The 12739-nt window shown below is 39.9% G+C and overlaps 1 protein-coding gene across 2 annotated transcripts in view; it reads right to left on the reverse strand.

Moving 5' to 3' along the window:
• Window positions 1-12739, reverse strand: part of LOC101475732 (ankyrin repeat- and BTB/POZ domain-containing protein 3-A) — a 254130-nt gene that overhangs the window by 49459 nt on the left and 191932 nt on the right. For both annotated transcript variants that reach the window (XM_014408347.3, XM_014408346.3), the window contains exon 3: window positions 2759-2966. In XM_014408347.3, coding sequence (XP_014263833.1) covers window positions 2759-2966 — 208 coding nt within the window. The remainder of the gene's footprint in view (window positions 1-2758; window positions 2967-12739) is intronic.

The raw sequence follows: 12739 nt of genomic DNA on the forward strand, positions 1-12739 counted from the left end.
TAGACTGATGTCATTTTTTGACAAAAGGTACCACCATTAGCTAAGCTATTGTAGTCCATCTTATTAGTTTACTAGTCAACTGTTACTGGTAACACCCTAGTTACACAAGCTTAGAGACTAGTCAGCACCCCCCTGGCAACCACTTGTTGCTAGGTTGCTGGAATTGCTGCCAGATGCTAGGTAGAATTGGTTGCAAAGAGGTATACAATGCAGCAACAAAAATCTCCTTGCAGTTGCTTTGGTCATAGTTTGCATGGAAGTTTCCAACTTGGCTGCAAACACTCACCAACTAAACCAACTACTGTCTAGGTGGTAGTGAAACAGAGAAGGCTCCCTTTCAACTTCCAGGCTTAAGCAGTGAAGCAAATCTTTTACTTTAAGAACAAACCTACTGTTGAACTCTTCACAGTTTTACTACTGCCCTGTATGTAGTTGTCTAACATTTCCATACAAGTTTTTGTCTGCCAGCCAACCAAAACAAAGGCACCTGCCATCCCCTGTGACGCCCAATCAGATGGCTGCCCCTCCCTGAGCCTGTTTCTGGCAAAGATTTCTTCCTGTTAAAAGGAAGTTTTTCTTTTCGACTGTCGCTTGCTCATAGGGGGGTTGTTTGATTGTTGGGGTTTTCTCTATAGGTTCTTTACCTGTTGTTGTGAATTGGCACTATGTAAATAAAATTAAATTGAATTAAACTGAACTGTGGCAATCTGCTAAAGGGCAAAGAGAACACAGTTTTTTTTTTTGGTACACCAAGCTTTTTGCAACCAATTTCACTGAACAACCCCAAGCAACAACTCCCAATTCAATTTGGGAATGCACCTTTTTCCCTAGTGAATAGAAGTTGCCGGGGGATCACTGACTCGTCTTTAGCCCTGCAGGACTGGAGCCTAAACTTTCCATGTTCTTTTTTCTTTTTAAATTCAAAAGTATGAGACATGTAACATTATAGAAATTCTTTTAGATCCAAATAGTAAAACAACACAGATGGGGAAAACGGGAAAAGATAAATAAAATAATGTCAAATCAGACTAAACAATGCAAAATAAAAGTACAACTCTTGGTCCTTTAGCTTAAATCTGACCTAAACGGCTTAATAAACTCAATCCATCGTTTACAACAGTATCTGCTTCAAGTTAATTTTCCCATTGCAGATACACCAGTTTCACATCAAACCAGTGTAATGTTGGTGGTTTTAGACAACATTGTTCCCAGTAAACTTGCAAATATAGAAACGGATATAGAATCATAAAGATGTTAGAAAAAAAGAATAAAGAGCTGGGGAAAGGCCATGACTTTACGTGTTCAGATGATATCCATTCACTTACAGCGGGTAGATTATTCTCTGTATATGACCACAGTTACAAACAACAAAAATACTCCTCAGTCTCTCGTTTTCTTTCCCTCTCCATACACAGAACTGATGAAGCTCCAATTTGCATTTTTAGCAGGTAGATAGCACTGTATTAATCAAGTGCAACAATTGTGCTGTTATGGAATAATTTTGAAATAATAATAGCTATGAATTTTTTTTAAATAGCTGAGCATAGTTAACTGACTGAAGCAGAGGAATAACTATTGCTCATTTTAAGCTCTTTTACTGTGCAAAATTGATCACAAGGCGAGTTCCACTTAAAAGTTTTGACATATTAAGCTTTCTTTTTGCGTTTGTTGCTGACAATCACTGGTTTTCTTGAACCCATAATCAGTTTTTTCCAGGAAATAAACCAGTATATTCTCTGTCTTTGTTCAGATTATCACCAGTCAGTGGTAAATCCTTGTAAACAACTGAGAGCAGAAATAAAAGCCATGTGCTAATCTTGTTATAGCGTAGACAGAGCATTCAAATTCTAAAAAGGAAAGAAAATGGAGGGACAAACCCAAGCCACATTAACTTACCATTTTCCCAGCAAGTTTCTTTAGTGGATTGCCACTTGCACTCTATCCAGCCATCTATTTTCTCAACTGCTTATCCAACTTAAAGTCTCAGGAGAGACTGAAGCCTTATCACAGCTGACACTAGGTGAGAGGCTGGATATAACGTGGACGTGTCTAACACATAGAGACAGACAGCCACTCACACTCACATCCACACCTGTGGACAATTTAGAATCACCAAATGACAAGAAACTGGCCCCATGAGATCTAATACCAACTTTTTAGCTATGAATTTTACTTTAATGAGTTGACTTTGAATAACATGCATAGCACTCAAATGCATGAGTGGTTTAGCTGCTGTGAGGATCTAATTTGGGGAGAAACCAACCCTTAGACCTCAGATTTTATCTGCACCTCCTGAGGTCAGGCCGAGTATTTCTGAGAAGCTCTGAGATATATTTATGCATTGCAATCCCAAACTGCTGGTTCAGTAAGGTTAGTCTAGAGCCTTCCCAAGCTCCTTACCTGCCTGCTTCAGCTGTCAGCCCATGTTGCTGACTAAAAGACTCCTGCCCTTTTACATGCACACAGGGAAAGTAAAGTCATTACTGCAGACAGACAGGGTGAGTGGGAGGAGACGTTACTGAAATAATCTCAACGGGCCAGGTTAACAAGTGCAGGATGTTTTGCTTCCAGGACGACATGTTTTGTGCATTATTGCTCCTCTTTTAAAAATGCTATCGATTATTCAGTTTTCTCCTGGGATTACAGAATTTAAACTATTAAGCTGAGTCAGCTGGATGGTCTCTTTGAGCTAACCTGAATGTGGTCACAGTACAAAACACCTGATTCCCCGAGTGTCTGAAGCCTCTGTTGGACTCACCTCTCAGTTTGTAAGGTGACTTTGGATGGCTCTACGTTGGGGTTTTCCCACTCCATCTGCGGGCAGTGCATGAAGTAACACAGGGTATAGAGGGCTTCGGGCTCCCAGTGCACTGTGGTGTTGGCCTTCTGGTGGACCGGAGTCCCGTTGCTGGCATTCTTGATGTGCAGCGGCTGGAGGTGGTGCATGGCCCGGGAGACCAAATCACCTGGAGGGAATTTATGAATATATCAGTGGCAGCGTGGTGGGCGATGTAAAAATAACAAACTGTAATTTATCAAGGATGAAATAATAACACTGTGTACTACACTGATAAAAGTCTTACATATCATTCTGAGAGCAAAAACCCATTTCCTACTCCAACCCTCAGACACAAAAGTACTCACGATGACGCACTCCCTCATTCACACACCCTCTGATTCAGCCTACGTGTAGTCATACACATGTGCCCGCACAATCATGAGTGGGGAAATGACTGCCTTGAAATGAATCTTACAGACATCGGGTCTCTCTCAGTGAAAACACACTCAGACATGTGTGCTCTCACTCTCAGTCTGTCCTCGTTTTATCTGTAGCACTTATTTTTCTCCCATGTTTTCCTGGGTGATGATGCACAGAGTCACAGGGAAGCTGCAGGATCTGTGTCACTGAGCATATGTGTGTGCTAAATTTAAAATGAATGAGTACAGGGTTTTTTAAAACACTGTGAATGCCTTGTTATAAGGAACAGGGTTGAATGAGTGAATGTCAGATTGGTAGATGGGCTCTCGGTTTTGGCTGGACGAAGAGCTACAAGCCTTTTCTATATTTTTAAAATATAGACTTTAAATACATCTACACTTATTAAGTAAACCTAGTGAACTACTCGTTAACGTAAATCTCTGATCAGCCAATCAAAGGTATCTCGTTATGTAGACATAACCAAGACAACCTGATGAGGAAAGGTTATTCAAACTGGGATGTTCCCACACAACCATCTGTAGGGTTTACAGAGAATGGTCCAAAGAAGAAAACATCCAGTGAGCGGCGCTTCTCTGGGTGAAAATGTCTTGTTGATTTCAGGTCAAAGGAGAACGCCCAAGCAGTTTCAAGCTGACAGGAAAGCTTGTCACAACTGAGGAATGTCAATGAAGATTCGAGACAAAGCGAGAAATATCAAGTTTCTGTTTTTTAACGCCAACATTTGTTTGATAGCTGCAGACTTTCACCTTCACATACAGAGGCTATTATAACCACGGCTTGTTTTTAAATAACAACACTGATAAACCATTTATGTTCACCAAAGTGTAAATTCTGTCTCATTTGTTGCTCGATGAACAAGCTATCATTAAAGACCTGTGATGCAGACAGGTTTGATGGATGTTTGACGTTTTTACTCCTCTCTCGATCTAGGCTATTCGATTGATTTTATTTTTCTCGAAAGCATGAAAGTATAGTATGCTATAAAATGAGCCTTTAGAGATGAGTCAACAGATTGGTGACTGTTTTTTAAGCCCTTTGTGATGCAAGCTCGAAGGGATTCGTATCTCCTCCTGGAATCAAACTGTGGATATTTGCTTGCTTGTTTAAAACACCACATTATGGAGCCACACGTAATAATAAACTGAAAAACACATGTATCCCCACAGTTAGCTAGCACTGCTGCTGGACTTCAGTTTATCTTGATGTCTCTATTAGTAACATAATGAGAGTTCAACTGTGTTGGCGGTAGCTCACATTATTTTCACAAAAGCCAATACATGACACATATTGAGAATCCAGTCACGGTTTCAGGATCACTGCAGTTTACCCTTTGATGCTTTTATCGGAGGAGTAAAGTGTAAATGAATACCCAAATGTCTTGAATAAAAAAAGGAATGAGAATATTTTGAGAGTAGTTTTTTACTGGCTTGAATGCAGATATATGGTTAATGATGTTCTCTACTTCTGTGTGCACAGCTGTCAGTGGGCACAACACCAATATCTGCAAATGTGGGCGATAACCAGAGGTCTGCGGGGCTGCAGCCCCAACTCATGTACCATCTTTCTAACGATCCTGAGGAGTTGCGCAAAAAAGCTTACAACTGAACAGCTGTGCGCATTAGAAACCATAACAGCTAGAGAGATTAAGTAAAATACTTTCTTTTTGAGGGCAGCATAGGGTACATTTTATACTAATTTTTTTTCTTCGTCATGAATGCGGTCCGTTCATTTTGGCGTGATCTCTTTCAAGCTGCGTCTGTGCACAGCAGGAACCAGGAGCAAAAGAGAGTCAGAAGAAATTTTACAGTTCTAATAGTTTTGAAGCACTGGAGGAGGTATGAATTTCAAATTCTGAAATTTGTGACGTGTGTTGCAGAAGCAGATATTTAGCACTGACATTTTGGAAGTCATCATTCTCTAATTTAGACGGCGTCGCAGCAGTTTATAGATGAGGTCGTTAGCGATGCATTTAAGAGTAACGATGCAGCTCTGAGAGGGAAAATACTGCAGTGTGAGCCTGAGGGGTTGATTTCTCAGATAAAAAATGATACTCGTATTGATCTAATTACATCTATTTACTCAGTTTACTGGAATACTGGAGGCTCCAGGTTTGTGGAGGAATATGGACGCTGAGGTAAGGTCGATGATGCACGTACTGTATATGTGTGAGAATTGGAAGCCCTGAGCTGCAGTATAACAGCAAACACATCGCCTTCTGATCTAGTTTGATTGTTTGTTCCAAAAATATCCAGTCTGAGTAAAGTTGCCCTGTCTTGAAATCTCATTCCTCAGACAGACTGACACGGTGAATCTGAGCCTAAGGTTCTCCATCTGTCAAACTAAAGGCCTCTGACAGAGTTCACAGGCAGCCAGACGAAAACAGAGCGCGCTGCTCACAGCACTGTTTACACTCAGGCCCCGGGGAGCCTCATAGACGGCCGAGAAAGAATTAAACACATCAATGAATAATTGAAAACGAGGCAAACACGCTCAGCTTCCGTGATTGTGTTCAAGTGGAGCGGTGCTATAAATCTCCCGTCTTGAGGTTAGACATGATGAGGTACGGTCATTTCTGAGGCAGCTTCTAAAGGAGCTGAGGAAAAGCTGTAGAAATCACAGTTTGACCTGCTGTCAGGCTGATGAATTTCAGGTTGCTCGATGGGTCAGCAAAACATCAGCCTTATACCACTGGTGGTTTCTTTTAACCATGACCACAATCCCAATCCTGCCAAGATGGACATTTACCAAACCCAGCAACTGAGTATTTTTAAGGAAGCCGCCCAAAGAACGAGGAGAAAAATAAGAAGGCTACTTCTACAGCTACTGCAGCTGTTATTACTACAATTTCAACTCCTATTTTCAATTTATTTGAATAATCCAGTTTCCAAGTGCTTTAATTCCGCAGGCATTCAGCAGTAATAATCAAAGAGGATTAGGGCCAATGGGAAAAAAAGTGGACATGTCTTTTTTTCTTCTTTTCCAGAATTCGGATTAAAAAAAAATTAGATTAAGTTCGGAATTCTGAGAAAAAAAAAAATCAGAATTCTGAGAAAAAGGAATTCTGACTTTAATCTCATAATTCTGACTTTTTTCTCAGCATTCTGGAAAAAATGTGCCAACTTTTTTTTTTCAGTGGCTGTGGATATCGGTAGTTAGCATAACAACAGCAATAGCTGCTGTGACTTCAGACACGCTCACAACAGTATGAGACAAGTTTCATTATTGTATGGGGGCGGTGACACTGAGGACTTGTGAACATTGGAGGTTTTATATGCAAAACTATATATTCAGCCATGTACTTTAAAAGTTACTGCAAGCTTCTATACCCGTTACTTTAAAAAATATAGCCTTTTGAGAACGGATTTTTTTTTTTTTGATACACCTTGTAGTGCACAGGTAGTCCAGCTGGGTTTGGTCCAGTTCAGAAATGCTTTTGCAGTCAATGGATGCAGGAATTTTTGTAAGTGTTTTCTACCATTGAATAAATTTTCTACATACTGTGAGGTATGTAGGATGTTCACCCTTGGTAGAGATATGATCTTGGTATTTTATCTACTTATGCCTTTTACGGTATATGGATCTATCATGCTGCAGGTGAAACTCTAGAAGAGGCAACACAATTAAGTCCAGTTACTGTTAACATTTTCTCGACTACTCTCCTGGAACAAGTCTTCCAGTAGGTCAACTCCATGCTGTCAAGGTCAGCCAGCGATCTAGTGATTTGCATATTATAAATCTAAACAACCCAAATAAATCCCAAAGAGTATAAATATTAGAACAGAGGAAAAGTTAATTTCATTAGAAAACAACAGAACTGATGCTCTGGCCGACCTTAGCATGCTGAGTCACTGCCTGACCACCTGATGGTGACCTTATCTTGGTGCCAGTGGCTGGGGGCAGACACATCACCAGTACCTCCCCACACCCTCCATTATTATTATGGGTCCAGACTGAGCAGTCATACACACTCATATAAAACACGGCATACACAGCACACACAACCACCTGTACACTGATGTTAGTGTTTACACCCGTATGATTGCTCTGTATCCATGTCTTGTCCTATTCTGTGCCCGGTCCTGTGATTCCAAAATAAAATGATACAAAAATAAAACTTAAAAGCTTCATTCTGGAAGATCCAGCTAACAGGTCCAACCAGTGGATGTTATAGGCGACTTGCTTGCCTTAAGGCAACAATTGTTGTGATTTGGCACTGTATAAATAAATAAATTGAATTGGATTTATTACTTTTTCTGGGCTTTTTACCTTCTCTTTGAGCCTTCTTTCTGCCGATTGGTCGCCCCTCACAAACAGACTTCATATTCATTGTGTAATATGAGCATCCACTCTTGCAACATTGTATATATACTGTATGAGAGGGGGAAAGGAATGGCATAACAAGGGCTTATTAAAAATAAACTACATATCTTATAAATAAGCACAAAAAACAGTCATTACTTGCAGCTACACAGAAACTCTAGCATTTTTCTGAATGTGGTAATCATCAGTATTCAGATGCTGTTTACTGTATATTTGGATCGCAGTAGCGTTAAACTAGAACCTCAAGCAGGCGGAATAAAGTGAGCATAGAAAACCTTTCCACTCCAGGTCCCTAAGCTACTCTCCGTATGTTAACAAAGTGCGACACTGGCCTGAATATTAAGAGAAGTGAGGCATTAATAAACATTAAAAAAGAGAAAACCGAGATGACTGAAGCATGCATTTACATTGGGAAACACTCTGCACAACAGGAAACAATACAGGAGCAGAGAACTGCTAACTCCTTTAACTGGACGCACTCCCCATGTGTTTGTAGAGCTTGCTGAGCAAAAGCAGATCTCTTTGGCCAATCTACATCCATAAATAGCAATCCACTTCTCTCTTTTTTTAAAGCCACATTTAACATTAGAGTCAGGCACCATGCAAATACTTAAACCACTGCTATCCCTCTGAGCAAAACCCAACGCCCGAGTCGATAATCAAGCTTTCTTTGCCTTCATTAATTGTTCCCGTGACTTTGGTTTTGTCAGCAGGACAACATTTGCTCCCATCTCCTTTGCTGTAATTATCTAAGCAACACTCCTATGAGGTTCATGCTTCATCTGATTTGAATTAATCATAAGGGACAGCTTAGTGTCTTTCTTTCTCCGAGCCAAGTCCTTCCCTTTTGGAAGGACTCATTACTGAGCAAAACTTTGTTCCTTATTACCCGTATTAAAAAAGTGACTCTGCATAAAGGAAAAACTTTCTGCTGTAACAACTTGTCACAAAAACTTTAAATTCTGTTATACAAACAACATGTTTCCCCTCAGAGTCCACAGAAACATAAATGTAGCATCATTAAAAGTTTACAACCTTTCTTATTTTGTGCTCTTTGCTCTGTACGAGTAGCTAACACTAAATGGCTAACAGCAAGAATGGTAAAATTCCTATTGTACCTGAAAGCAGGTTGACAGTGTTGTACAAACATTAACAATGCAAGACAATACAATGTCTTCTATTTCACTCTAACCCTCCAGCATGTTTTTGTCACAAGTGTCTTCCTCTTAAAAGGGAGTTCTTCCTCACCACCATCACCAAGTGCTTGCTTGCTGGTAACATGGTGTGATCACTATTCCAGATCCACTTATCAGTTTATTAGCCACTCATTTCATTTAGTTGTGCAGGCATGGTCAAGACAACCTGCTGAAAATTAAACCAAGAACCAGAATCAAGAAGAAAGGTTATTTAAGTAACTCTGAACATGGCATCGCTCTCAGTGGTCTGAGCATTTTCAGATACTGTTGGATCGACTGAGATCCCCGCCACACAACCGTCTCTACAGAGAATGGTTTGAACAAGAGAAAATATCCAGTTACCAGCAGTCAGATACCAGAACTGCTTCAAGCTGATCGGAAGGAAACAGTAACTCAACTAACCATTCATTACCACCAAGGTGTGGAAAAGAACATCTCTGAATAACACAGCAGAAAACGACCACCCTGGGCGCCACTCCTGTCATGGTAGGGTCAGATTTTGGTGCAAACAACACGAAAGCATGAATCTATCCTGCTTGTATCAATGGTTCAGGCTTCTGTTAGTGTGATGGTGTGGGGGTTATATGACATTTCATCCAATAGAGGTTGGGTTATATCTCAGGATCAGTGAAAGGTTTGAAGTGATGATGCAAAAAAACAATTCATCTAATTGTTCTTGAGACACTCCAGATCATGCTGAGAGAACTGCAAGGCAGAGAGTCCCCACAATCACTTACCTAGTCTCATTAACCAGTATATAACTAAAGCAAGTTTTGGGTTTGACGTTTTCAACCTCAACTTTTGACAGAGAAAAACCTTCACACCTCTCACTCCAGAAAAAAGTTCAAACATACCACACACTCAGCCGGGCTTCTTTATTAAAAACTACAGAATGCCTGCTGGCATCGACGTATAAAGACTCACAAAGTGTAGCTGTTTCTCCTGAATAACACTTGCTACATGTTGACATCTCAACAACACAGCTTTTTTAAATGTCAAATTTATAGGTTGTTTTCTCAGTTTGACATGAGTATGTGGGCCAGATTAAGTTTTCTCTGTCAAGGTTCAGATTGTTTTTAGAGGATATTTCACTTCGAAGTTTTTTCAGCAGGTACAATAAAGCACAATGCAATTATGTTCTTATAACGAGTAGCCACAGGGAATGTGGTTTGAGTTATTGTACTGGGAACAGTCTGTACTTTGATGCAATTTAACTGTGATACATTTATCTTGTGCAATGTACGAGAACAAAACTTTAAAAAGATTTTTTAAGTTATTAGTGGAATTCAGATAATTTGCTTCACGAAGTGATTAAATGGTGTTATATTTGGTAAAATAATGCCAATCCTACTCTTGATCCGACTCTGTGGTAATGTCAATATGCTTTTGATTTGAGTTTAATGGGTTCTATTTTTTTTCACGAGGAAATTATTTACATTTATATCACAGAGTCTGAATTCTTCATGAGACTTTAACACGAAGGCAGTGCCAGTGTTGTATTGTGTAATAAATAATCCATTCCTTACTCAGTAGCTATTTTTTAAAATAGAGTGCAAACTTCCCTTTCACACTTTTTTTTTTTAATCTTAGAAGTATACTTCTATGTTTAATGATTAATTTGCGTGAATCTGTCTGTAAGCTGTATTTACACTGTAGCTTATATTTATTATCACACAATCAGAAGGGAGGACATTCATGAATTTCATTATGACCTAAAATCCTATAAACGTTCTTCCTAAACTTTTTTTCCCTTCTCGTTGCAGAATTAGGGAGGATGCAGCAGAAATTATTAATGTGAGTTCTGATAGTATTTTGACTGCAAATACACTAGACAGATATCCTGTAGCTACTCAGCATGGAGGCCCCTCTGGGTAGGAACAAGCTTAAATCCATCAAAAGACCCAAAACTTTTTAATGATAATGAGATGGATGAGATGCATGGCTGCCTTTGGAGTCACTTTATCTTTAAACCGGTTCAAAAACAATTTGGAAACAGCATACTGAAGTGTTACATCATGTTTTTGTTTTTTATTAATCTTAACATAATCTTTTGAGTTTGGCTGCCAAACATGGATCAGACAGTTTTTTTTATCCCATCCCACTTGAGGGAGTGGAGTTGAGGCCCCAAGGTAATGAGTTTGTAGCAGTTACAGGTTAAATCAAGTTAGATAGAAATGAAAAGTTATACACAAAGTGCAGTAACTGGTGTAACATCGTCATTTAAATTGTCCATCTTATTTACATGGGACTAATATTACCAAGATGCCTCATGTGATTTGGAAATTAGCTCCATACATCTGGATTTTATGCTGCACATTTGGGAAATGAAAAGTATGTAGTTCAATCAAATTTACAGACTTTATGCCCACATGTGGCAAAAAATGCTGACAGGAAAGTCTCTGGGTGCTTGCCACTGATCTGGCATTACACCACAGACTGTCACATTATATCTACTGCGCCTGTTGATAGAGAAAAATGTCAGCTTGAACATTGCTATATATAAGCTTACTCAAAATCCTTATAAAAGAAAGTCTTGGCACTCTGCAGCCATCTTTGTTGCTACATATTTATCATGTCTCTCTCTTACAGTGTCTGTCTTACTCTTTTACTCTTACTCTACACTCCAAACAAATTTCCAGATTCCTAGTGGACTATTACCACAGGACCTCTGTTTTGGCGAAATATGGCAGGTCAGTGGGCACTCCTAAAGGTAAGCCAAACTGTCAAGGCACATCTATTTTCTAGCTGCTCAAAACAGCCTCCGCCACCTAACATGTTGTCAGTTCTTTCGCATGAAAGCACTTTTTACAGCTCATTTGTGCCATCTTCACCTTATCAGACACTTTTACACAGTCGAACACACGGTCCTGCTGCCTCTGATTCAGATCCAGCGTCTCCTTAAATAGATCAAGTTTTTCTCAGAAGGTATTTGCTTTCCAAGTGCCTCTTTAGCTTGCGTGGCACCATGTTCTCTCAACAGGTAACACAAGCAGAGGGCTGTTGACATCTCCTGATGAGTGTAAGCTATAATCCCAGTAGCTATTAGCAATCAGGCACCCTGAAAACCATAAATTTCACACCCGACCCTCAACTATCGCGGTCTGGTACCAAACGACTCATGGACCTGTACCGGTCCATGGCCCGGGGGTTGGGGACCGCTGATTAAGATCACAGACAGCAGCCACAATTATCACAAATTACTATAAGTCCCCAGAGAACAATAATCTCATTCAAAAAGGGCTTTGCAGAATCATCAATATGGAGTAGCAGTCATTTTAAATTTTGTGTTTGTCCTCCACTAACTGCTAAAGGAAATATCTGGAGGGGGGTTTAGCTTCTGAAAGATATGATACAATCACCAGCTAGTAGCTAACTTTGTCTTTGTGCTGTCCGATGGTGAGCGGGTATTGTTCTGCAGAACTTTGACAGCAGTAACCAAAACAGCAACGCTATGAGCCATGAATTCTGAATGTGTATCACAACAAATAGAAAAGACAAAAAAAAAGATAAGCAAACAAGTGTGTAATTGAAGCAGACAAACTGACATGAGCTAACTTCTTATTAAATGTGACCCAAGTTTATAACAGTGAGATGACTGTTGTGCTCCCTAATGGAAGTCTGAGATGGAAGATTCCTTCACCGTCCTCTGACACACTGTCATGGCCTATCGCTCCCCGGGGGCCAAACCGAGAACATTTAATCATCGCTTGGTAATACGACCGGCTCAGAGCTCTCCCTGTGGGGCACATTAGCAATTCCATGGCACCTATTAATCACTGTTGATTACAGGACATGCCGTCATTAACAGAGAACTAGCAGATACTTTTACCAGCAGAGCTCAAGTGGAAATTTATCACCAGCAGACACATTTAATATGAGTTACGTGAAGAAAGGTCATAGCAGTCCGTATTTGAATAGACAGGGGATCGGTGGACACATGGAGTGCATATATTAATGTTCTCAGCTTGCCGGTTTAATAAAACAAAGTCACAGGTTTTTAGTA

The sequence above is a fragment of the Maylandia zebra genome, linkage group LG17 (assembly GCF_041146795.1).
Source record: "Maylandia zebra isolate NMK-2024a linkage group LG17, Mzebra_GT3a, whole genome shotgun sequence".
NCBI classification, from domain to species: Eukaryota; Metazoa; Chordata; class Actinopteri; order Cichliformes; family Cichlidae; genus Maylandia; species Maylandia zebra.